This window comes from Gracilinanus agilis, chromosome 2 (assembly GCF_016433145.1).
Source record: "Gracilinanus agilis isolate LMUSP501 chromosome 2, AgileGrace, whole genome shotgun sequence".
Taxonomy (NCBI): Eukaryota; Metazoa; Chordata; class Mammalia; order Didelphimorphia; family Didelphidae; genus Gracilinanus; species Gracilinanus agilis.
Genome location: NC_058131.1, coordinates 547,015,779 through 547,039,897, shown reverse-complemented (window position 1 = coordinate 547,039,897; position 24,119 = coordinate 547,015,779). Strand labels below are relative to the sequence as shown.

General features: G+C 37.6%; 1 protein-coding gene across 1 annotated transcript in view; it reads right to left on the bottom strand.

Annotated features, from left to right (window-relative positions):
* The window catches only part of FBN1 (fibrillin 1), a 307,141-nt gene that overhangs the window by 7,290 nt on the left and 275,732 nt on the right, over nucleotides 1–24,119 (bottom strand). The window contains exons 53-62 of the mRNA XM_044660055.1: nucleotides 23,278–23,400; nucleotides 22,279–22,410; nucleotides 20,027–20,152; nucleotides 19,145–19,351; nucleotides 16,870–16,995; nucleotides 16,233–16,355; nucleotides 10,960–11,076; nucleotides 10,396–10,524; nucleotides 8,839–8,958; nucleotides 1,820–2,051 (exon numbers count right to left, since the gene is read on the bottom strand). Of these exons, the coding sequence (XP_044515990.1) occupies nucleotides 1,820–2,051; nucleotides 8,839–8,958; nucleotides 10,396–10,524; nucleotides 10,960–11,076; nucleotides 16,233–16,355; nucleotides 16,870–16,995; nucleotides 19,145–19,351; nucleotides 20,027–20,152; nucleotides 22,279–22,410; nucleotides 23,278–23,400 (1,435 nt within the window). The remainder of the gene's footprint in view (nucleotides 1–1,819; nucleotides 2,052–8,838; nucleotides 8,959–10,395; nucleotides 10,525–10,959; nucleotides 11,077–16,232; nucleotides 16,356–16,869; nucleotides 16,996–19,144; nucleotides 19,352–20,026; nucleotides 20,153–22,278; nucleotides 22,411–23,277; nucleotides 23,401–24,119) is intronic.

Sequence of the window (24,119 nt, the reverse complement as noted above, 5' to 3'; positions counted from 1 at the left end):
ACTGTGCTAAGCAAGTATTTTTTGCAAATATTACTTCATTTGATCCTTGAGAGGTAGGTGCAATTATTATTCCCATTTAATTTCCATTTTATAATTGAAGGAATTAAGGCAGGCAGAGGTTAAGTGATTTGCCCAGAGTCACATAGTTATTAAGTATCTGAAGTCAAATTTGAACTCATCTTTCTCATTACAGATCCAGAGCTCTATTCATTGGTCCTAATGCCTCATTCTGCTGAATGAGTTTGAAGCCCAAATGCATTGGGTTTAGAATCCAGTGTAAAAAGAGGAAGTGGAGGCACAATTTGTAGATGCCTTTCTCAAGAAGTTTTGCCACCAAGGGGAGGAGAGACATAGGGAGATAACCATTTTTCCACACTCCATTCCCTCTTGAAGTTCAAGAGGGATGCCAGGAAAGCGATTTGTGCTTTGCTATTTCTTCAACAATCTCCCTGCTGTTCCATAGCTTACAAATTCCTTTCTTTATCCTTCTATATAAACCATGTGACAACAATAATGTAAGAGTTTCACACTCTATGTCGAGATGCAGACACATTTAATAGAGTCGCATGTTAAACTTAATGAAATCTGATTTGGTAACCTTGGCTTCCTTTCTCAGGACCCCATTTCCAGTGTTTCTAATGTCCCAGGAGCATCTTTTTCAAGAAGCATGGCTACCAAACCCATTGGCCAGTGGCCAACTCAGAGATCCTCAATTTCAGTTGGGAAAATGTTTCTGGCAACAAACTTATGCAAAATAGAAAGCTTCTGAAGACTGGACACAAACATCTGGGAATCTCTGTCTAGGCGCTGTCATTTTGTGGGATGCTCATCAAACAAAAAAAAAATACTCTTTCACCTTCAATTCCATGAACCCACTTGATAACAGTGTGTCAAAAAACCAAAGACCACCCGGGTATGAATAATCTGGTGTTTTAAACAAAAATGTCAGTGTTCCCAGTTTAAAAATAAGAACTCTGAGATCTTTCTTCCCCATCAAAGGCCAGCTAAAGTGCAAGGGAGGACTTTGTCTTTACACTCTTTAAGCCTCGGGTTCTACGGCTTTTAGCCTATGGTTTCTTTCAGTAGGGAAAAGCCTTGTGGACCTACTGATTTCATCCTCCAGACCACATAAAAATAAAATACAAATTAGTGAAGAAAAATCTCTCAGTTAACCCACGGTAGCTATCATTTTAAATATTCATTTCTACAATTTCTAGAGTAGTTTTAAATCATAAGTGGCAAGCAAAACTTAAAATCTGCTTACATTTTTATGTAATCATAGGATGGTAAGATCATAGATTTGGAGCTGGAAGGAATCTTTAGGACAAAGCATCCATTCCCTTCATTTTATAAATTAAACTGAGGGAAATTAAATGATTTGCCTGCGGTTGCAGAGCTAAGTATCTGAAGCAGAACTCAAATTCAGGTCTTTCTGATGGAGTCTGTCTGTGATTACACTAACTTAAATGTAACTTTTGTACCAGCTCAAAAGATGCTTAAAATGAAAATATGTCTTCACTTCAACCCATCAGAGCATGTCATAGGCAATCAATGCTGGCCCCGAAGAAGACATGAACTAGCAAATGTGCCGCCTAACCCCAGCTCTGCTTTAGGCTGGTGGTCCATAATGATTTGAAAAGTGGAGCATTCTATTACTGAAATAGGGGTAGGGAACTTGTTGTACCTAAGATGAAGAGATTGGCTCTTAAACTAGTTCTTCCACAATAAACTCATAGAACTGGACACTCTGGGTTTATTTCATCAGGATGGGAGTGAGAGGATGTCCAGCTCACTAAATGACAGAGGAGTGAATGCTTACCCTTGGCCAATCCTGAAGTAGCCTGGTGGACAGCCACACAAGTAGCCTCCTTCTGTGTTGGAGCACCCATAGCTGCAAGGGGCCTGTGCTGAGCCACATTCATTGACATCCTGGCATCCTCCACTAAACTGCTCATACTGGAATCCAGTGGGACACATGCACTTGTAGCTTCCCAGGGTGTTGTGGCAGGAGGCTCCTCCACATATGTGTGCACTGAGGCATTCATTTTCATCTGGAGGAAAAGCAGCAGAGACTTTGTGTTTTTATTGCAGTCATATTTCTGGTGATTTGGTCACTGACTTTAAAAAAAATTCAATTCTCTTTATTTTTTGTAATTCCATGTAACAGATGAAGGAAAAGTGGTGAAGTGTGAATTTAAATAAATAATTATAATTTATATTTTTTACATTGATTTTGTTTGCAAGAAAATATTTGAGCTGCAGGCCCCCCCGTACTACAGATAGAAACTTCTCTACGAATAGTCTTCAGACAGAATAGGAGTTAGTGCCACCAAAAAGTGTTCTGCTTCATGGAAAGGACCTATAACACTGACAGATCATTGGCCCTGATCCAGTCACAGTCTCCAAATTCATCATTTGGGGGAGCAACTCATGTGGACAAGAAACCTGGCAACTCTCCCTGCAGGTGCTCGAGCATTTAACTCTTTGGCAGCCACAGCTACCGAAAAGAAAAAAAAAAAAAAAAAAGAAAAGAAAAGAAAAGAAAGAAATTTCTTACCCCAAAATTCCTTGGCAGTTAAAGTGATTCAATGGATATAGTTTTATCAATGGAAAATACACTAAAGAAAACATGTTATCATGCACTTTGCGGCTAGACCACTGGACCTTTCTATATGTCTTGCAGTGGAAACCCCCTTAATGTAGGTTGTCTCTGCTTATAAGAATGTAAACTCACTCAGAAATGTCTTTATTTTCTACTTGTATAGCCAGTGCTTATCACTGTTAGTTTTGGAGATCACATGTACTTAATCAATGCTCATTCAGTCATTCCAAGAAGGAATGGTATATTTCTTTGAATGGTAGTTTCTATTCATTTGAAATGAATATTATTGTCTGGCTCTAGCAGGAGGAAAATACATCTCTAGCTGTAAAAAAAAGGTTGCTCATTATTTTTTTTGTTTTAATATCATGTTTATATCTATGAGGAAAATTCATATGGCAATGACTTTTAATCAGGTACCCATACAAGGGATAAGAAAAAAACCTGTCTGTGTCTCTTGCTGCTGGTGTATCAGCTTCCACACTAACCCATTAGGAAGGCAAGACTGGTTAGAAGTAGTGGGGAAAGGGGAGCAGGAAGTAAGGGATTGGGGAGGGGAGCCTTTCAAATTAGACATGGCATGAGGAAGTTCTGGGGGTAGAGTTAAGTTAGTGGAATAAAGCAAAGGAGCTCAGAGTGGCATTGAGAATCCTCTCCAACCAACTTAAAAATAACACCCCAAAATGAATACAAGTGTGAAAGAACCAACAAGGAAACAGAATGAAACAACTTTCAAGAAAAGAAAAACTCAAAAGGTAGGCAGAGAACATCTGGGGCCCTGGGGTGAGAGGAGAGCAAGGAGTGAAGAACAAGCCAAGAGCAAGCCATACACCTCCCATCCCACATCAGCTGTCCCAGGTTCTCTCAGGTTCGGAGCCTAAGCCCAAGCCAAGATCCAGACCCTGAAACCCTGCCTAGGCAAAGAGGGGTCCTACCAATCCACACCCCTTGAAATTCTAAACCTATGGGGAAGTATGGAATCCCAGCCCTGTGCTAGAGTGGGTTATTTTGTGTGGACCCAGAGCAAGGCTAGGGGTCTGGGTCTGGGCTTGTAGTGAGGACACAGATCCCAGTTTGGGGTAGTTGGTAGATTCGAAGTGGGTCCAGATCTTTTTGCTAAAAGCTCAAGGTGGAGCTCCAGGACAGGGCAATCAACTGTGTACCTGATTAGATCAAGTACACCAGGAGACCAAAAACTTATACCTTAGCCTGAGGCTAGAATTTGAGCAGTTCCTGACCTGATCAAGCTCAAAGTAAGATCAAAAGCTTATGCCAAAGCCTGAGGCAAGTCTTTAAGCTATCAGCATCTCAAGAATTAATCAAATCAGCAGGGGGATGTGGCTCACAGAACTCCCAGCCCTCAGGCCATCATACCATATTGGAAAAACTGAAACTGGCAGAAACCCAGGGAAAAAAGCTAAGGGCAGCATCAAGGAAGGACTGAAGTTTAAGAGGGTACTGGAACCTCCCAGAAAACAGTCTATGTATAAAAAAGATAGGGAAAATGCATAAACAACAATAAAAACCACCTAACTCTAAAAGAATTTTTATGGAGACAAAGAACAAGGTACAGACACAGAGGAGACAATGAAAGCAAAGCAAACACAAGCAAAGTCCAAAAGAAAAATATGGATTGGACATAGATTCTGGAAGAGCTCAGAAAGGACTTAAAAAAACAATTAAAAGAGGTAGAGGAAAAGTGGGGAAGAGAAACGAAACAATGTAAAAAGAAATGAAAAAGGAGAACCAAAAGATGATGGAAAATCAGACCTTAAAAAATCAGAGTTAAACAACTAGAAACTAATGATTTCGTGAGAAACCAAGTAGCAAGAAAACAAAATCAAAAGAATGGAAAAACAGAAGGAAACATGAAATATCTTATTGAAAAATTAGACATGGTATAGTCACTCTCCTCCCTCAGCTGGTTTCCAAATGCATTTGATTTTGACAATGAGAATTTCATTCTGAAGCATTTACAATGTCCTTGAACATACCAGTTTTATAGTCTTCATTATATATATATATAAACTCAATAAAAATGTAGGAAAATTTTGGTGCTAAAAAGACACTTGCTCATTGGAAGGAAAGCTACACCAAGTCTGGGCTGCATTATCAAAAAGCAGAGACATCACCTTGCCAAAAGATTCCTATAGTCAAAGTTATGCTTTTTCCATTAGCAATGTAGGCTATGACAGTTGGATGATAAGGAAAGTTGAGCACCACAGAATTGATGATTTTGAATTGTGCTGCTGGAGGAGACTTTTGACAGTCCATTGGAGGGCAAGGAGATCAAATCAGTCAATATTTAAAGAAATTAATTCAGACTATTCACTGGAAGATAAAATCCTGAGGCTGAAACTTAAATAATTTGGTCACATAACGAGAAGGCAGGACTCAGTGGAAAAGTCTCTGGTGTTGAGGAGGATTGAAAGCAAAAGCAGAGGATGAGATGGAGAGACAGTGTCATGAAAACAATGAATATGAACTTGGACAGACCTCAAGAGATGGTGGAGAATGGAAAGGCATGATATGCTGACGGGGAAAGAGTTGGGCACAACTGAATGACTGAACAACAAGAAAAACTTTATCCTGTAGTACTTGGCTTATATAATTTATGGAGAACTCAGATTCTCCACGTTCTTTACAATGAAAAAAAATTTCACAACTAAAGTAATGACATTCATGAAAGCTGCTTTCTCCATGTTCCTTTTCAAAATGTACCTTTCTGACAAGGACCTGCCCACACATACCTGTTAATGTCCTAAGGAAAGAGCCTACTACACTTATAATTTCTCTCAAAAATCTACAAAACATTCTCCAGGCCCTCCTTTGAAAGCCAGGTGGAAGTTCTGGGGATGAGTCAGTGCCTTCTGGCATGTCTGTGCCATCCCTGAAGAGGCCCCCTCTGTGCCAAGACATACCTCCTGCCAAGTGCATCGCACTGTCTGCAGAGTTGAGTGTGGTATGGTGAAACTTAAGGGCAAATTTCAGTGTATATGCATATACCCTGCTCTGGGGAAAATCTATAAGAGAGACAGACTCTGCCAGTCTGGGGATATACCTATTAAATCTGATGGTAACAAGCTTTTTTAAGCCAACATGAAGACTGAAGGCTCTGGGTCTCCCATTCTTTTAGAATAATTATTTCACTTTAAAATCCACAATGAACTTCAGATTGTCAGAAAAGCTTTGGTGGTCAACAAACATGCTGTTGAGATAATTCTTCTGATATACTACCTACCTCCTGCCATAAAGAAGATAGATAAAAAGTGAAGACTTTTTTTTTTTTTTTGGACATGGATAATACGGGAATTTGTTTTGCTTGACAATACATGTTTGTAACAGGAGCTCTGATTTTCTTTCTTTTTCAGTAGAGGTAGGGGAGGTGGGAAGAAGAGAAGGGAGATTTTCATTGATTAAAAAAATAAAATTTAATTAGAAAAATAAATGTTTTGACTCAGTTTCAAGGGAAAATGTGGCATAGAGGCAAATTTAGTGGATTTATGGGAATATGGATTTTCATTTGGGCTTTGCAAAGCTATTTGACCCTGGGAAAATTACCTAATCTCTCTGAGATTCCTTTTCCTTCTTTGCACAATGGAGATGAAAACATATGAACTATTGACCTTTAGTGTGCTATACTGGAATGATTCCTAGATTTGAATCCAAGATCCCTGACTCCAAATCTAAACCTCTTAACACTGTGTCTTGCTGCTTCATGCAAAGGCTAAAGTATTCCTCTTCGTCAGATATGATGTTGGAGGGATCCTTTTTTTTTTTTTTTGTCATAAATTCAGAGGACCACAGATTTACAGCTTAGTTCTCTCAACTCTTGGATACTATTATACTACAAGACCATAGTTAATTAAAAGCTGTTATCAGTGTTCACTTTGAATTAAATCCAAACTTTAAAGATTTAGGTCTGTACCAACAGAGCTAAAAGGAAACTCAAGGGATCACTTCTGAGTCTTATTTTAAAATTCTGTACTATAGAGATAATATTTGATTCACGTGCTTTGTAAAGCTATTAAAATTGATTTATAAACACCTACTTGTACTCTAATTTGATAGGTGGATTAGATTTGGGGCATTAGGGATTATATGCAATCAGGGAAATGCTATGGATATTATATTCCACCAGAATCCTTGATAAAGACAGCATTCTTATGAAAAAGATAGAGGAATATTAATGGGTGATAGTTTGGCAGATGTGGATATCACTAGATGGATGGCTGAACTAAAAAAAAAAAAGTAATTATTGAATTCACTGTTAATTTGGACTGAAGTATCTATTGAAATAAGACAAGGAGAAGCCCTTTGCCTTATTCAGTACAGTGTTTTCATTTAAGGCACAGACAGCATGATTATAAGACCTGTAAATGACAATAAGCTGGGAGGGATAACTAATTCACTGTATAAGTCTAGATTTAAAAAGGTCTTAATTGGCTAACAAAGTGGTTAGAATCTAACAAGATGAAACATAAGGGTAGTGAATTTAAGTTTCTATACAAGTTCATAAAATCCACTTCACAAGTACAAGATAGAGGAAGCTTGTTCAAAAAACAAGTCCTATGGAAAGGATCTATGGGTTGTAATGGGTCAATATCAGTCAACATCACAATACTGGCCAAATAATTAGGTTCTTAGACTTCATTAACAGAAACAGCATTCAAATAAAGAAGGTGTTCATTGTCTCACTGTGCTCTGCCTTGGATAGACCACATCTGGAGGGCTATAGTTAACTTTGGTTGCCATATTTAAAAGGGGTATTGGCACTCTAGAGAAGATTCAGAAAATTGTGACTAGTATGTTTAGGGCACTAGAAACCATGCAATGTATTGAATGAATTGAGGTGATCAGCCTGGATGAGAGAAGACTTAATAAGGACAAGATAAACTGTCTGTTTTTAATTATCATCTCAGGGGCTTTCATGGGGAAAAGAGAGATTAGACTTGCTTTTCTTGGCCCTAGAGGACAGGATTAGTTTGGAAGTTGCTAAATTTTCTTCTGTCTTGATATAAAGGAAAACCCTAAATAATTTGCAGCTGTCCAAAAATAAAATGGCCTGCCTTGAAAGATGCCAAATTAACCTTTTTTTGGAAAGCGCTCCTAGTTGTCTTTTTGGACAACTTTGTCTTCTTGGACAACTTTCCTTTTTCACTAGGTATAAGAGCAAATTACCAGATTGGGGGAGGGGAAGTTATAGACATATCATTTCAGCAAAGCATGTAAAAATGTCTCTATGAATTATATTACGTATGTCTTATAGTTTTCCACCACTGAAGCCTTCAAATGGGGCCCAGAAGACCATTTGAGTAGGACTTGGACAGGAGGATAGGGGAACAATTCTTTTTCAGATATTGGTTGGATAGATGATGTTTGAGGTTCTGTCTAGATCAGAAACTCCATGAGTCTACAGAAAGAAAAGTGGATGAGTCCTGTCCAAATGGCCATCAGAGCCAAGCTATTTACAAGATCAAAAATTTCAATAATTAGAACCAGAGCATTCACTGAAACTATACATGATGATAATGAGCAAAGGCATTTTAAAAGAATGTTAAGAAAAACGAAAAATCCAAGCAAAGAATTGTGAGGGTTAAGTTTCACCAGAACTGGTTATCTCAGTCATTTCATTATTCACCATGTGAAATGAAGACTAGTCAGACAAAAGATTAAAAAATTTTTGACAAATAAAAATATTGACTGCCTCTTCATATGGAGCATAGAAAATGCTTATGAAAGAGTATGTGAAATTGTGACAGTCTGTGAAAAGGTGATAATTTTAATATTAGTGATCTTCTAAACTGGAAAAAGGTGCTTCCAAAATTTGGGAAGGAGCTCAATTAATGCTCATTTTTTTGTTTCGTTGTTCTCTCAATGTATATGTTCATTTATCCTCTAACCCAGTGATGGGCAAACTTTTTAAAGAGGGGGCCAAAGGAAAGGAAATGTTCATCTGTCAGTCTGTTTCTAAGGCAACTCTTTTGAAGTTTCATTGTATTGTATCCTAATCATTGTATTCGTCAGATTAGGAATAATGTCATCAGGCTGGATAGAACATTTCAGGGGGCAGCATCTAGCCTACAGGCCATGGTTTGCCCATCACTGCTCTAACCCAAGGCAGTTTTAAAGCATGGACTTTTCATGCCCAACTCAAGGTATTCAAAAAAGGGAAGGAAGGGTCTTTTGACTCCCAAATGTCATCTTCAATTTATCTTGACAGAGGAAAAACTACTTGCCCACACACTGGTTCCACTGGTAGTGCTGGAGATATCCCTGAGGGCAGCTACATCTGTATCCTCCAATGATATTCTGGCAGCCATGTTGGCACCGGTGGTTTCCCTCACACTCATCCACATCTAGAAAAAGAAATCACAGATCCTTCAAAATATCAAAAATATCTTAAGACTCCCTGCCTTTCACACCTTTCAATATAGGCTACATTCCAATGGAAGATTAATATTCCTCAAATACTTTTCATCATGCAGATCCTTTATTCAAAAATTTCAGAGGTTCCTTATCACTTATAAGTTAAAATTCCAGTATCCTAAGCTTAGTTTTTCATTGTGTTATTTACTAGAAACAAAGAACTAGTTCTGGTGTTACAAGTCTTGGGTTTTAATTCTTTTGACACTACCTGTATGACCTCATTTAATCTTCCTGTGCCTCAGCCACTTTAGCTATAAAAAGGAAGGTGAAAAGAATAAATGGCCCCTGAGGTACTTTCTAGTTATAAATCTATGACCATTTGGGTCTTTGTAAATATAGTATGTTCTTTGCTTCCAATACAGAAAACGGAAGGTACCTTTTCATTTGGAGAATTGGAATCACCATCTAAAGTGGGCAGTGATTAGCAGAATTTTTTCAACTGTTTAGTGTTTCAAAAGGCACATTCCTTCAGGAATTGGAATTAGAATAAAGGTAGCTATGCACCCAGTTCAGAGAAGCTATATATTAGATTATACTACAGTCTGGTCTCTTAGCATTCATTTTTGCTTTGCTTTAGACAGATTATCTAACCTCACTAAATTTTACCTCTAAAGTCCCTTGCAGGTCTAAACTTATGATTCTGTATACAGCCCCATAGTTTTTGTACATGCAAAATAATGCCTATTCTTAGGGACATATGCACCAGAACTTTTTGGGGGGCAGGGGAGGGTAGGTGTGGGAATGGAGAAGGATAGGAAATTCCCACAAAGAAATTTCCTCTACCAACGCTGATCATTATTTGTTTTGTGTTTTATAGTCTTAGTTGCCAGGTGAGCTAAGACATTTGCCTAGGATGACATAGCTAGTATGTGTTAGAGGCATGATTTGAACCCAGTTCTTCTTGACTTCAAGGTTGTATCTCTATTGACTACATCACGCTGCTTCTCTATTAGAAATGTAATGGGTCAAATTAGAGACTCTGGATATTCAGTTTTTCCTGAATGCTACTTTCCATTGGAAGAAATTTATAAAGAATTGTCCTTTAATGGGAAAGAGTAGGACTTGATGCATCCTGGGAAGCGCTAATCCAAACAGAATAAACTTCCAATAGAGTAGGTTTAATCTTAGTCAGCAAAAGATCTGACACTTTCCCCATAAAATTTTAGTCTCAAATGGCTGTAAGCATGGCAGGTGTCAGATGTTTCATTTCCTGTCCAATGACAAAGGAGGATGACGATTGTCAATGGTAATGATATAAAGGTAATTGAAGTGTAGTTCTGATGCTATTTATCTCCTCCTCTCCTGAGTGGACTATCCCATCTCCTTTGCTCACAGAAGTGGTCATGTCTGTCTGTCCCCTTGCTTACCTTCACAGCTGGCTCCACTCTGATCTAGTGAGAAGCCCCTTTGACATTCACAAGTGAAGCTTCCAGGAGTATTCTGACAAACACCCTTAGCTCCACAAAGGTTGACTTCAGAGGTACATTCATTGTTATCTAAAAGAAACAAGGATGAAAGTGTGAATTTTTCCCAATTCTCCACCAGAGAGTTTCTTCTTCTTTTTTTTAAAACCCTTACCTTCTGTCTTAGAATCAATACTGTGTATTGGTTCCAAGGCAGAAGAAACGTAAGAGCTAAGCAGTGAGTTGCCTAGCATCACACAGAGAGGAAGTGTCTGAGGTTAGATTTGAACCCAAGATACCTCCTATCTCTGGATCTGGCTCTCAATCCACTGAGCCACCTAACTGTCCCATACCAGAGAACTTCAAATACAATAATAACTAAGTCAGCTAGAAAAGCCAAAGCAAATCTGGTGTCTGTCAACAGACATATCCTTTTTTCTGGTTTTAATTTGTCTTCTTGTCCAAAGACCAGGAAATAGTAAAAAGAAAATCTTAAAATTATTCAAAAGTTCTTCCAATGCAACTTACCAATACAAGCTGTATGATGTTGGGTAAATCCAGGTGGACATTTGCACGTAAAGCCTCCAATGGTGTTAACACAAAGGAACTGACAATTATGTTGTTTGGTTGCGCACTCATCAAGATCTGGAAAACAACAAAAAAGTTCTTTGATTTCAGCTCACAACACAGATGCAAGAAGAGAATTTCTCTGAGAGAACTATGGGGAACTATTTTGATTTGCAATGTATCACAACTCCACTATCCAGAATTCATCCAGCAGATTAGCCAGCAAAAAAAAAAAAAAACCAAAACAAAACTAGGTTCTTCAGTCCAGCAGAGGTAATATAATGCATGGTCTTAATCTAGGCCAAGGAAAAACTTTGGCATGTGTGGAAAACTCTGTCTTCTTTAATTAAGGAGGCAGAAATTATAATGTGAGAATTTTTTAAGGTAAAATATAAACTGCAACAAAGACAAATCTTAAGAATTTTGACAAATTTCCAAGACAAATGAGTAATGAATTTTGTCAAAAAATAAAGAGACCCCCAATTTCATGAAATTAATCTTCTTGGTTCATTCCAGTTTGCTTTTTTTATTCTGTCCAAATGACATCATTTTTAAAAAGCTGGTTTCTCCTGGTAAGAATTCTTTTTTAGATGAAACAAACCCGAGCAACCAAAAAGGTTAAGAAAAGAAGAGATCTCCCTTGGCAAGAATAATATTACTGCTTTTTAATAATGTGCTTTTTATGGGAGAATTTTTCATTCAGTCTCATGTCTCCCAATCCAAATACTCTATGCCAGTGAGGCAAGACTCCTTACGGGTCCTTGAACATGCCATTTTCATTCTTGACTCTAACTTTTTAAGGAATTAATAATATCTGCAAATATTTAATGTCCTTCAGTGAAATCTCACAAAGCAGAATTCTATGGACATCCAGGCACCTTTGTGTTTCTGTAATATCCTTTTTCTTTTAAATTTTAATCTATAAACACAATTGGCATGCTCTCAGTTGTGTCAACTTCTGATTCTAGCTATGTTATTTCTCAGCCAGCAATTCTGCTCCAAAGTTCTTGTTCTTGACTCTGAAAGTAACAAATGTGCATCTGTCTATTTATAAATTGGAAGAATCCTCATTATCTTTCTTCCAAACTGGTTTCCCTTATGTGTTTTAGTGGGAAGGCTAGATGATGTTAGCTTTCTGTATGGCTTCTTCTAATTACCTGATCAAATGGAACACAAGATTGCTTCTGTCGGTAAGAGGTGCCTATACTAGAAGAGGGAACCTGCTTCTGATCTTACTACTCCACTTCTCTTCCTATCTCTAATGTTTCCCCTCTAAGTTTTCAAGTCTTTTTCCTGAAACATATATACAATATATATATATATACATATATATATATATATACTATATATAATATATTCCAGACTATAATCCTAGTATTCTGAAGCCAATAGGCAAACTCTTAGGATGGGTAACATTGTTTTCTTATAATCAACAAATATAAAATCATAATGTATCACTAATAGTATTAATAAAGGTTTCTATATTTTTGCTGTTCCTATCATCTGAAATGCCCTTTTCTTTTATTTTGATACCTGTTCAGACCCTACCCATTCTTCAGGCCCAAGCTCAAGTTCTTTTTCCTTCCATGAGGCTTCCCTAGTTCATTTTGATTCTTACCTACCTCCTGATCTTTGATTTCCTAAAGCATTTACTCTCCATCTCAAATGAGACAACATATGAAAAATGCCTTGAAAAACTCTAAAAAAAATGCTGACTATTATTAGATAGATCTTCATTTCACTCCACTTCACTAGACTCTTAGAGGGCAAGAACTGTGTCACGTACTTCTTTCCCTTCTGCCTAGCATGATGCTACCTATACACATAGTAAGCACTCAATGAACTCCTCCTTGAATGAATGAATGAATGAATGAATGAATGAATGAATGAATCAGCTCTGAGGAGCCTACTCCAACCACCCAAAGCCAGGAAAGCTGTCCTCAGGCTGGTCTTGTCCTGCTCTGAGAACCCCCAGAAGCAGCAGTGGCAAATGTGGGTGAGTGCTGCTGCTGCCACACTGGAACCTCCCTGCTCCTGGTCTCCCTCCACCAGTCACAGAAGTGGGGTAGTGGGGAGATCCCAGTGTAGCACTAAGCCCAGAGGAGCACTATTTGAATATAAGGGGTTAATGTTAAGTCTCCTCTGAAGTCCATGGGAATAAAGGATGGGTGGCAGATGAAAGAATAAATGAAAGAAAGAAAGGAATATCTATTTTTACCTTTGCAGCTTCTTCCATCCTCCTGAAGGATGTATCCTTTTGGACATGAACACTGGTAACTCCCTTCGGTATTTTTGCATATGAAATTGCAGGGTTTGGGAGCCTGGTTACATTCATTCAGATCTATTATAAGAGAGAAATAATTTGATTTTTTGATCTAGTAAATTCTTTTCCCAAAGTTATGAAGGAAAAAATAAGGGAACAGACAGGGAAGGGAATAAGAGATATTTAGATAGTGCCTACTATGTGCCAGGTACTGTGCTAAATGCTTTATAAATATTGTTCCATTTGCTCTGAAAAATGACATTGGGAGGAGATGCTGTTATCTTGTTTTACAATAAGGAAATTCAGACAAACAGAGGTTAAGTGATATGCAGGGGTCACATAGCTTGTAAGTGTTCAAGGTCACACCTGAAAACTTGGGTCTTCCTGATTCTAAGCCCAATCTTCTACATATTAAGCAACCAGCTGCTTCTAAATTAAATACAACTTTTTTTGGCTTTCTCCCATTAATAGTTCATATTTGCATTGGAATCACATAGGCGAGATTAAGGGAAGAGTAAGGTTTTTTCAGGCTACTAGGTTTTTTTCTGTTCTTGAACAGACATTCAAATTCTCACTTAACAAAATCACCTACCTACACAGGTGGTACCAGTGATATCTGGAGTATAGCCAGTGTTACAGTTGCAATGGTAGGATCCTCTCTCATTAATACATTCTCCATTCCGGCAAACATCATGAATAACCTTGCATTCATCAATATCTGTGATTCAGTGAAATTTGAATAAAGGAAGAAAGAGAACACAAATGGGAAAATGTCAGTTGTTACTTGGCACCCTGATGGCATATTATAATAAAGAGACTATATTGCAATTCTCAAAAGCAAGTCTGAAAGGAAAGTATAAATTTAACACTTAATGATCACCTAGTTGAAAGGAAAGCAAACAGTATTTTTTAACACAATATTGAATCTCAGATAAATAGGCTAGGAGAAGTTTTTAAAAATAATGTCTTATAAACTTAGGTTGCAAAACAGTAAAAAACAAATTGATAACTGGTATTAAAGATCTTTGCTTCTCTATTCCTATTAGATCTTATTCCATTCCACTTGTTGCTCCATGAGCTTCTGTATCAGTTCACAACAGTAAGCTTGTNGAAATTATAATGTGAGAATTTTTTAAGGTAAAATATAAACTGCAACAAAGACAAATCTTAAGAATTTTGACAAATTTCCAAGACAAATGAGTAATGAATTTTGTCAAAAAATAAAGAGACCCCCAATTTCATGAAATTAATCTTCTTGGTTCATTCCAGTTTGCTTTTTTTATTCTGTCCAAATGACATCATTTTTAAAAAGCTGGTTTCTCCTGGTAAGAATTCTTTTTTAGATGAAACAAACCCGAGCAACCAAAAAGGTTAAGAAAAGAAGAGATCTCCCTTGGCAAGAATAATATTACTGCTTTTTAATAATGTGCTTTTTATGGGAGAATTTTTCATTCAGTCTCATGTCTCCCAATCCAAATACTCTATGCCAGTGAGGCAAGACTCCTTACGGGTCCTTGAACATGCCATTTTCATTCTTGACTCTAACTTTTTAAGGAATTAATAATATCTGCAAATATTTAATGTCCTTCAGTGAAATCTCACAAAGCAGAATTCTATGGACATCCAGGCACCTTTGTGTTTCTGTAATATCCTTTTTCTTTTAAATTTTAATCTATAAACACAATTGGCATGCTCTCAGTTGTGTCAACTTCTGATTCTAGCTATGTTATTTCTCAGCCAGCAATTCTGCTCCAAAGTTCTTGTTCTTGACTCTGAAAGTAACAAATGTGCATCTGTCTATTTATAAATTGGAAGAATCCTCATTATCTTTCTTCCAAACTGGTTTCCCTTATGTGTTTTAGTGGGAAGGCTAGATGATGTTAGCTTTCTGTATGGCTTCTTCTAATTACCTGATCAAATGGAACACAAGATTGCTTCTGTCGGTAAGAGGTGCCTATACTAGAAGAGGGAACCTGCTTCTGATCTTACTACTCCACTTCTCTTCCTATCTCTAATGTTTCCCCTCTAAGTTTTCAAGTCTTTTTCCTGAAACATATATACAATATATATATATATACATATATATATATATATACTATATATAATATATTCCAGACTATAATCCTAGTATTCTGAAGCCAATAGGCAAACTCTTAGGATGGGTAACATTGTTTTCTTATAATCAACAAATATAAAATCATAATGTATCACTAATAGTATTAATAAAGGTTTCTATATTTTTGCTGTTCCTATCATCTGAAATGCCCTTTTCTTTTATTTTGATACCTGTTCAGACCCTACCCATTCTTCAGGCCCAAGCTCAAGTTCTTTTTCCTTCCATGAGGCTTCCCTAGTTCATTTTGATTCTTACCTACCTCCTGATCTTTGATTTCCTAAAGCATTTACTCTCCATCTCAAATGAGACAACATATGAAAAATGCCTTGAAAAACTCTAAAAAAAATGCTGACTATTATTAGATAGATCTTCATTTCACTCCACTTCACTAGACTCTTAGAGGGCAAGAACTGTGTCACGTACTTCTTTCCCTTCTGCCTAGCATGATGCTACCTATACACATAGTAAGCACTCAATGAACTCCTCCTTGAATGAATGAATGAATGAATGAATGAATGAATGAATGAATCAGCTCTGAGGAGCCTACTCCAACCACCCAAAGCCAGGAAAGCTGTCCTCAGGCTGGTCTTGTCCTGCTCTGAGAACCCCCAGAAGCAGCAGTGGCAAATGTGGGTGAGTGCTGCTGCTGCCACACTGGAACCTCCCTGCTCCTGGTCTCCCTCCACCAGTCACAGAAGTGGGGTAGTGGGGAGATCCCAGTGTAGCACTAAGCCCAGAGGAGCACTATTTGAATATAAGGGGTTAATGTTAAGTCTCCTCTGAAGTCCATGGGAATAAAGGATGGGTGGCAGATGAAAGAATAAATGAAAGAAAGAAAGGAATATCTATTTTTACCTTTGCAGCTTCTTCCATCCTCCTGAAGGATGTATCCTTTTGGACATGAACACTGGTAACTCCCTTCGGTATTTTTGCATATGAAATTGCAGGGTTTGGGAGCCTGGTTACATTCATTCAGATCTATTATAAGAGAGAAATAATTTGATTTTTTGATCTAGTAAATTCTTTTCCCAAAGTTATGAAGGAAAAAATAAGGGAACAGACAGGGAAGGGAATAAGAGATATTTAGATAGTGCCTACTATGTGCCAGGTACTGTGCTAAATGCTTTATAAATATTGTTCCATTTGCTCTGAAAAATGACATTGGGAGGAGATGCTGTTATCTTGTTTTACAATAAGGAAATTCAGACAAACAGAGGTTAAGTGATATGCAGGGGTCACATAGCTTGTAAGTGTTCAAGGTCACACCTGAAAACTTGGGTCTTCCTGATTCTAAGCCCAATCTTCTACATATTAAGCAACCAGCTGCTTCTAAATTAAATACAACTTTTTTTGGCTTTCTCCCATTAATAGTTCATATTTGCATTGGAATCACATAGGCGAGATTAAGGGAAGAGTAAGGTTTTTTCAGGCTACTAGGTTTTTTTCTGTTCTTGAACAGACATTCAAATTCTCACTTAACAAAATCACCTACCTACACAGGTGGTACCAGTGATATCTGGAGTATAGCCAGTGTTACAGTTGCAATGGTAGGATCCTCTCTCATTAATACATTCTCCATTCCGGCAAACATCATGAATAACCTTGCATTCATCAATATCTGTGATTCAGTGAAATTTGAATAAAGGAAGAAAGAGAACACAAATGGGAAAATGTCAGTTGTTACTTGGCACCCTGATGGCATATTATAATAAAGAGACTATATTGCAATTCTCAAAAGCAAGTCTGAAAGGAAAGTATAAATTTAACACTTAATGATCACCTAGTTGAAAGGAAAGCAAACAGTATTTTTTAACACAATATTGAATCTCAGATAAATAGGCTAGGAGAAGTTTTTAAAAATAATGTCTTATAAACTTAGGTTGCAAAACAGTAAAAAACAAATTGATAACTGGTATTAAAGATCTTTGCTTCTCTATTCCTATTAGATCTTATTCCATTCCACTTGTTGCTCCATGAGCTTCTGTATCAGTTCACAACAGTAAGCTTGTAAAGCAAGAATGTCTCTTCCCCCTACTCCTAGCACTACAGAATCAGAATAAGGAAAAAAATCTACTTTTAAAAATTGTTTAAAATTAAGGCTAAAAATTAACATGAAAATATCACCCAACCTATTAATATTGGGGAGAAATGGAAGGCTTCATGGCTGTGCCATAAGAGTGATGAGTGAATACTTATGAAGCATTTTGGATATTGCTTAGTACTTCATATAGATCATCCTACTCCATCCTGTGAGGATGCTTTACAGGCAAGAAGAGTGAATTTTAGAGAAGTTAAGTGACTTTCCCATCATCAAAAACTAAGTACCTGCAGTGGGATTAGAATCGAGGTCCCCAAGAATGAGTTATGGCAAGAGTAATGGCTAAGTTAGCATTGTGTTCCTGGCCAGAACCTGCTAAATTCTAGAGACTATTATTTGTGTAAATGACAAAACACAGAAAGATAGGAACTATCAAGTGTTTGGGCACATACCCATCACCACTCTACCCTACTTCTTTGGACTTACTGGGTTGGGATATAAATATAGGCAACTCCCAGCAATTTACAAAACCCTAGACGCAGGTGTTCAGTTATATGCCCCAACACTCTACCTGGTCACCTCACACAACTACTAAAATATTCTAGGAAAAATGTAATAGCCTCGTGGGTGGTGAAGAAAATCATATCACCAAACATCTTTGTCATCTTTTCCTTTCTTTTGCCCCAGCAAGATTTTACAAATGGTTTTTTCTCTTCCCCACCTCTTTTCCCAGTTTTTCTTTGCTCACCAACCTGATTTGTTAATTCTAGCTCATGAAACATTTTCCACGTAATTAGAAATATACTTCTTCTTTAGCCTCTTCTCAATTCCACCTCTTACTCTTACCTCCTACCTTAAGACAATTGCTATCTTTTCCTTTGCTTTCATTCAGTTTGTTAGCCCAGCATGACCCAAAGAGTGGTTGATGAGCGTAATAATACTGAGTTGAGAAAAAGGAAAATCATGAAGGGTGGAATGAAATTAATCATAATATAGAATCAGAACCATCAAAGTCTTAAAGTCTTTGAAAAGACCTGGATATCTCTTTCAGAATCTCTACAAACTAGTTAGGTCCACCAACTTCTATCTTTAAGGATAAGCATTCAAGTTAAATTAAAACAATATATTTCTTTTGTTTTGTTTAATGACCATTCCTGCAGTAGTTTAATTTTCTGCCTTTTTTCCTTGCTGATGTCTAGCATAACACATTTTAGTCTGATATTAAGAATTAATCAAATAGTAAAAACAAAAAAATGAAATGAAAAGAATACTTTAAGAAGGTTTTTATTAATTATTCTAGAAGAGCACAATCACAGGATTATAGTTTGAGAGATGGAAAGGATCTCTGAAATCATCCAGGCCAAGTCTCTCATTTTATAGTTGAACTAAACTGAGAACTGCAGAGTTTAAACAACTAGCTTGGGATCACACAAGTGGCAAAGGGTAAAACCAGGTCCCTGTCTATTCTGTTTCCATGTGAAAATGCAAATGTTAGGAATGCAACCTCTTTGAAAGTGGATGGCTGCTTATGTGCAAAAAATAAAATAAAATAGCAGGTGCTCATTAGCCATTTTGGCAATGTAAATATGTAATGAAAAAAATTTTTTGACCTCAGATTTATAACTAAATCTATATGCATGCTTTATTTTCCATTTTCTCACCTGGCTTTCTTTTAAAACTAAACATATAATGGACAAATTTTGTGATAAACATTTAGGAACTTGAATACCTGCTCCATTGGTCATGAATCCTCGGCCATGAGGGCAAAGTTTCTTAAAGGCTACAGTGCCTTGGAATGGGCAGATTTCACAGTGGGGGCCCCAGCCTCTCCCACCATCGCAGCAACACTCAGACTTGGTGACTGGATTCCGGTTACTCGATCCAATCTGACACATGCTTTGTAAAACTTCAGTGAAGCAGTATCCTTCTCGGTTGTCTATAACATACATTATATTTTTGGGTGGAGGGGCGGGGGTGGGGAAGAAGGAGGGAAGGGTGGGATTATTTTAGTGATGGTGATTTCATGAGAGTCACAAGATATAAGGAATTGAGTCAGATATTAAAAACAAAACAAACAAAAAGAAATGAAAAGGAAGCATACTTAACCCTGGGCCAGAAGAAATGAGAGTGAAAAGCTGGAAACAGCAGCAAGAGAGAAAAGATGACGTCTGAGGGAAAACAAATGAAACAAGAAATTCAGTAAGAAAGCAGGAAGGGGCAGATATCAGATTCAGCCTGGAAGGGATTACAGTTCTATTTGCACCTAGAAAAGAGGGAATATAACCATTGTATCAAGCTATAACAGAGAGATGCAGAGCAGCACAGAGAAGCTGATACTGATCATGGAAAGCTAGACAGGCAGCTAGGGAAGAAATTCCAATCAAATGATATAATGACACAATTAGCAAAGGAAGAATTAAAGGGCAGGGTAGTGCTAAGCTCAGTAGACATTTACACAGTCCCTGAGTTATTCACAAAATACTAAACTTTTTAACCTTGGCTGTTATGGGCAATTTAGCTGCAGTCCACTTTGGTCTAAGAAGGAGCCCAGACCTCAACGCCTGATAGCTTAAAGGGCTAATTTCTTGAAAGTACTGCCCAGACAACTCACCAAGGCACTCATCCTGGGCAGGGCTGGCTGTGAAGCCATCATTGCACTCGCACGTGTAGCTTCCTCTGGTATTGAGGCAACGTCCATTTTCACAGATTCCTGGCTTAGTCTGACATTCATTCTCATCTATTTAATTAAATCAAAGAACCAAAAATAAAAGGAGGGAGTTTTGTTACTTTGTCAAGAGAAAACTTTAGGCAGTGAAGCTAAAAGGAGTTGTAAAGATGAATGTTTTTTAAACAAAGATATTCACTACCAAGCTGCTAATAGTTTAAACTAATTCAAGACCCGGGAGATAAGCTGTTCTACATGTTATTTTTATTGTAGTAATAATGATAGCTAATATTTATGTAGTGTTTACGATGTGTCAGGCACTAGGCTAAGCATTTTATAATTATTTTCTCATTCGATCTTCACAGTAACCCTGGGAAGTAGGTGCTGTTATTATCCTCATTTTACAAATGAGGAAACTGAGACTGACTTCTCCAGGGTCACACAGTTAGGAAGTATCTGAGGCTAGATGTGCACTCAGTTCTTCCTGATTCCAGGCCTGATGCTCTATCCACTGTATCACCTATTGCTCTCAAACAATTAATCACGCCTAATTTTGTCTCTAAGGATTCAAACATAAAAATTACTGGAAATTGCTACTCAGCTTTAGACTATTCACAAATGAGGCAAAATAGTATGCTTATAAAGTATTCCTCTCTCCTGAGCCCAAGAGACACGAAAAAGGGTGAGAGAGCAGGGAGTGTGGACACAGCCACCAAGAAGACTGAAGTGGTGGCAGTGACTCCGGACTATTCTGTCTGAAAGAGGGATTAATCAATGTTGGATGAATGAATGATGACTTTAAAAGTGATAATATTATATAATCAGGAAATACTGATATCCTTATGAAGGCAAAATTAAAGAAAAGTGATGTGAGGGTCAGTCCAAGGAAAGGAAACTTGAAAACAAAAAGTCGGTTCCAGCAAATATTGTATAGTTCTGTAATTATATTGTTTTAATGTATATATGTATATAATTATCATATAACCAAACCCATCATAAAGATTAGAAATCCCACTCTAATGTCACACCATTGTCACATATGTTATCTTCCCCTATCAAGAATGCAAATTTCTTAAAGGTAGATATTGTCCTGCTTTTTTTTATTGTATCCCTAATGCTTAGCATGCAACCTGACACACAGTAAGTGCTTAAGTAATACTTTTTCACTCATTCATCCATTCAGTTGGGCTAATGGTTTGTTTACAACTTTGATTCTATGGAACTAAACTTCTACCTGTTTACAGGTAGACTTGTAGACTGATAGAGCTTCAAAGGACCTTGAAAGCCATCTAATCTAACCTCTCCAATTTACAGAGGAGGAAAAAAAACCCAGAAGCCTAAGGAGGTTAAGTGCCTTGCCCAAAGCCATACAGATAATAAGTAGTTAAGTCAGGATTTTGAATCCAAGTCCTCTGAATCCAAATTCAGATCTATGTTGTGTCATTCAGCATTGTTGAATGGGATGAGATAAGAATGGATTTCATCCTAAGCAATGAGGAAAAGTGTTCTCTACAGGATATGCAGCAGGTGATTACCAAGCCTTTTTTTGGAAGACCTCCAATGAAGGGAACCAACTACCTCCTAATGTAAACCCATTTTCCTTTCAGATAGCTCCAATTACTTGAAAATTTTTCCTTATATCAAGCCAAAAATTTGCCTCTTTGCAATTTCCTTCCATTGATCCTAGTTCTGCTTTCTGGGGCCAAAGAGAACAAACTGAATCTCTCTTAGATATAAAAGCCATTCAAATCCTAGATGGCTACCATCTACTGCCCCTCCCAACTACCTTGTTCCATGTTCTAAAGTTTTTTCTTCTCCAAGCTAAACATTCTCAATTCTTTCAATTAATGTGCATGCACCATGGACTCCAGGCCATTCACCATAATGACTGCTTTTCATCTCTGCTCTCTGTAGCTTATAATATTCTCTCTGGCTCCCAGAATTAAATACAGTACTCTGAAACAGATCTAACAATGGCAGAATAGTTGGTTGGGAGGAAGGGGGATGGTGGCCTGCACAGAGAAAGCAGTCAAAAGGGCTCTCAGTAGGAGAAAAGCACTTTGTCCAAAAAAGGTGTGCCTCCAAGTTGAGACATGCTGCTGTCTATGCTCAGAATGCTGAATCTGGTCTCTCTGACATTTGCCTGCTCATCCGAAGCACTTGTCTTTTCTCTTTCTGACTGATGGAGCTTTACTTACCAATGCAACCTTCTCCATCAGGTCTCCGTTGGTAGCCAGGGCCACAGATGCACATATATGTTCCAATTAGGTTCTTGCATTCCATTTGTTTTTCAGCACAGTCATGCTTTCCTTCTTCACACTCATTCTCATCTGCAACAGATTAGCAACTGTGAACTACCACCATAAATCCACCAATCACTTTGTTTTGTGAAGATGGTGTCACTTTTTATTTCTGTGTTACTTAGATGATGGGTTCTTTCAACATTAGTGATAAAACAGTAAGGAGCAAAGAGTTTTTCCTAAGCCTTTTTTACTTTTCAGTTACACCGCATTTAATGATAAGCTGCTTTGCATTATGCCTAGTATTTATTAATATTAATACCTATTAATATTATTGTTGTGAATATTTAAGAACATTAGTAACCATCAAATGAACAAGTTAACAAATGTTAGCAAAATATTTAGGCTTTCGACTAGATTATAAGCTCCTTCAGATCAAGGCTCATGATGACTTCTGTCTAGATGTATGTCATGCCATTTCTAGAGACTGAGTAAATGAGAAATATAGGTTTACTGAAATGAAATGAAACTTATTTTATTGTACAACAAAAGCTTTCCTAAATTAGACATATGGCCAGAATAGTTTTTTCCCTTGCAATTCTAAATCTCCTCCCTTCTTTTTACATTATCATTTTCTTTCTGAATTATTCTCTTATTGGTTATATTTTTCCTTTTTTTTCCTCCTTCGATTTCTTTATCTCCTAGTGCTCACTTACCCCTCCAGTCTAAAGTTATTCTACAGTGGAATAGGGTTGCTTACTTACTTGAAGAAGGAGAAAGCCTCTGGCTAAGGCAGGCAAGGAATAGAAAAGTGCATAGTTTTGGACATTCCTCTGCCTTGCTCAAGGTCCCTCTATGCTGATAGAAAGCAGTGGTAACACGAGCTTTTGTTGTTGGCATCTCACCATGACAGAGGTCTGAAATCCCTGCCTCTATGACCTCTGTTCAGTATCTCACCTTTGCACATTCTCCTGTCTTCTCTAAGAACATAACCGATGGGACATTTACATTCATATGATCCATAAGTATTTACGCATCGGAAGGCACAGAGGAGAGGGTTCTGAGCACACTCATTTATATCTGTGGGGAGAAAAAGACAATATAATGAGACATAAAAATGAACAAAAAATTTACTTTCTTCATAAATGAACAGATTCACTGAAACAAATTTTGAACAAGCAGACTTTGCATTTCAGGGGGTCCACAAAAAGGCAAAGATATATATTTTTAATCTGGTATCCTTGTCATTAGCAGGTCTGATGTATGTGTTGAACACATAAAGCAAACCCTTCCACCTTCACTCTCTATTTTTTCCCCTTCCCTGTTACCTCTTCACCTGGCTGGGCATACCCAACCACTATCAAATTCCAATAGTATTTAAGTTCCTTTGTTAGCATGAGTACCCCTAAGCAGATAAGCAATGTCATTAGGTAAACAGACAGACACAAGGTCTAGGAATGGGCAGAAAGACAAAGGAAAGGGAGGGAAGGGAAGGAAAGGAAGGAAGGAAAGAATGGAAGGAGGGAGAAAGAAAGGAAGAGAAGGACAGAGAAAGGAAGGAAGGAAAGGCTGGAGGAAGAAGGAGAGAGGAAAGGAGGAAGGGAGAAAGGGAAGATGGGAGGGAGAAGAGAGGAAGAGGAAGAAGAGGGAGGAAAAAGGAAAGAAGGAAGAAAGGGAGAGGGGAGGCAAAAAGTAAAAGAAAAGGAGGGGTAGAAGGAAGAAAGGGAGGGAAGAGGAAGGGAAAGATGATATAAGAAGGAAGGAAGGAAGGAAGGAAGGAAGGAAGGAAGGAAGGAAGG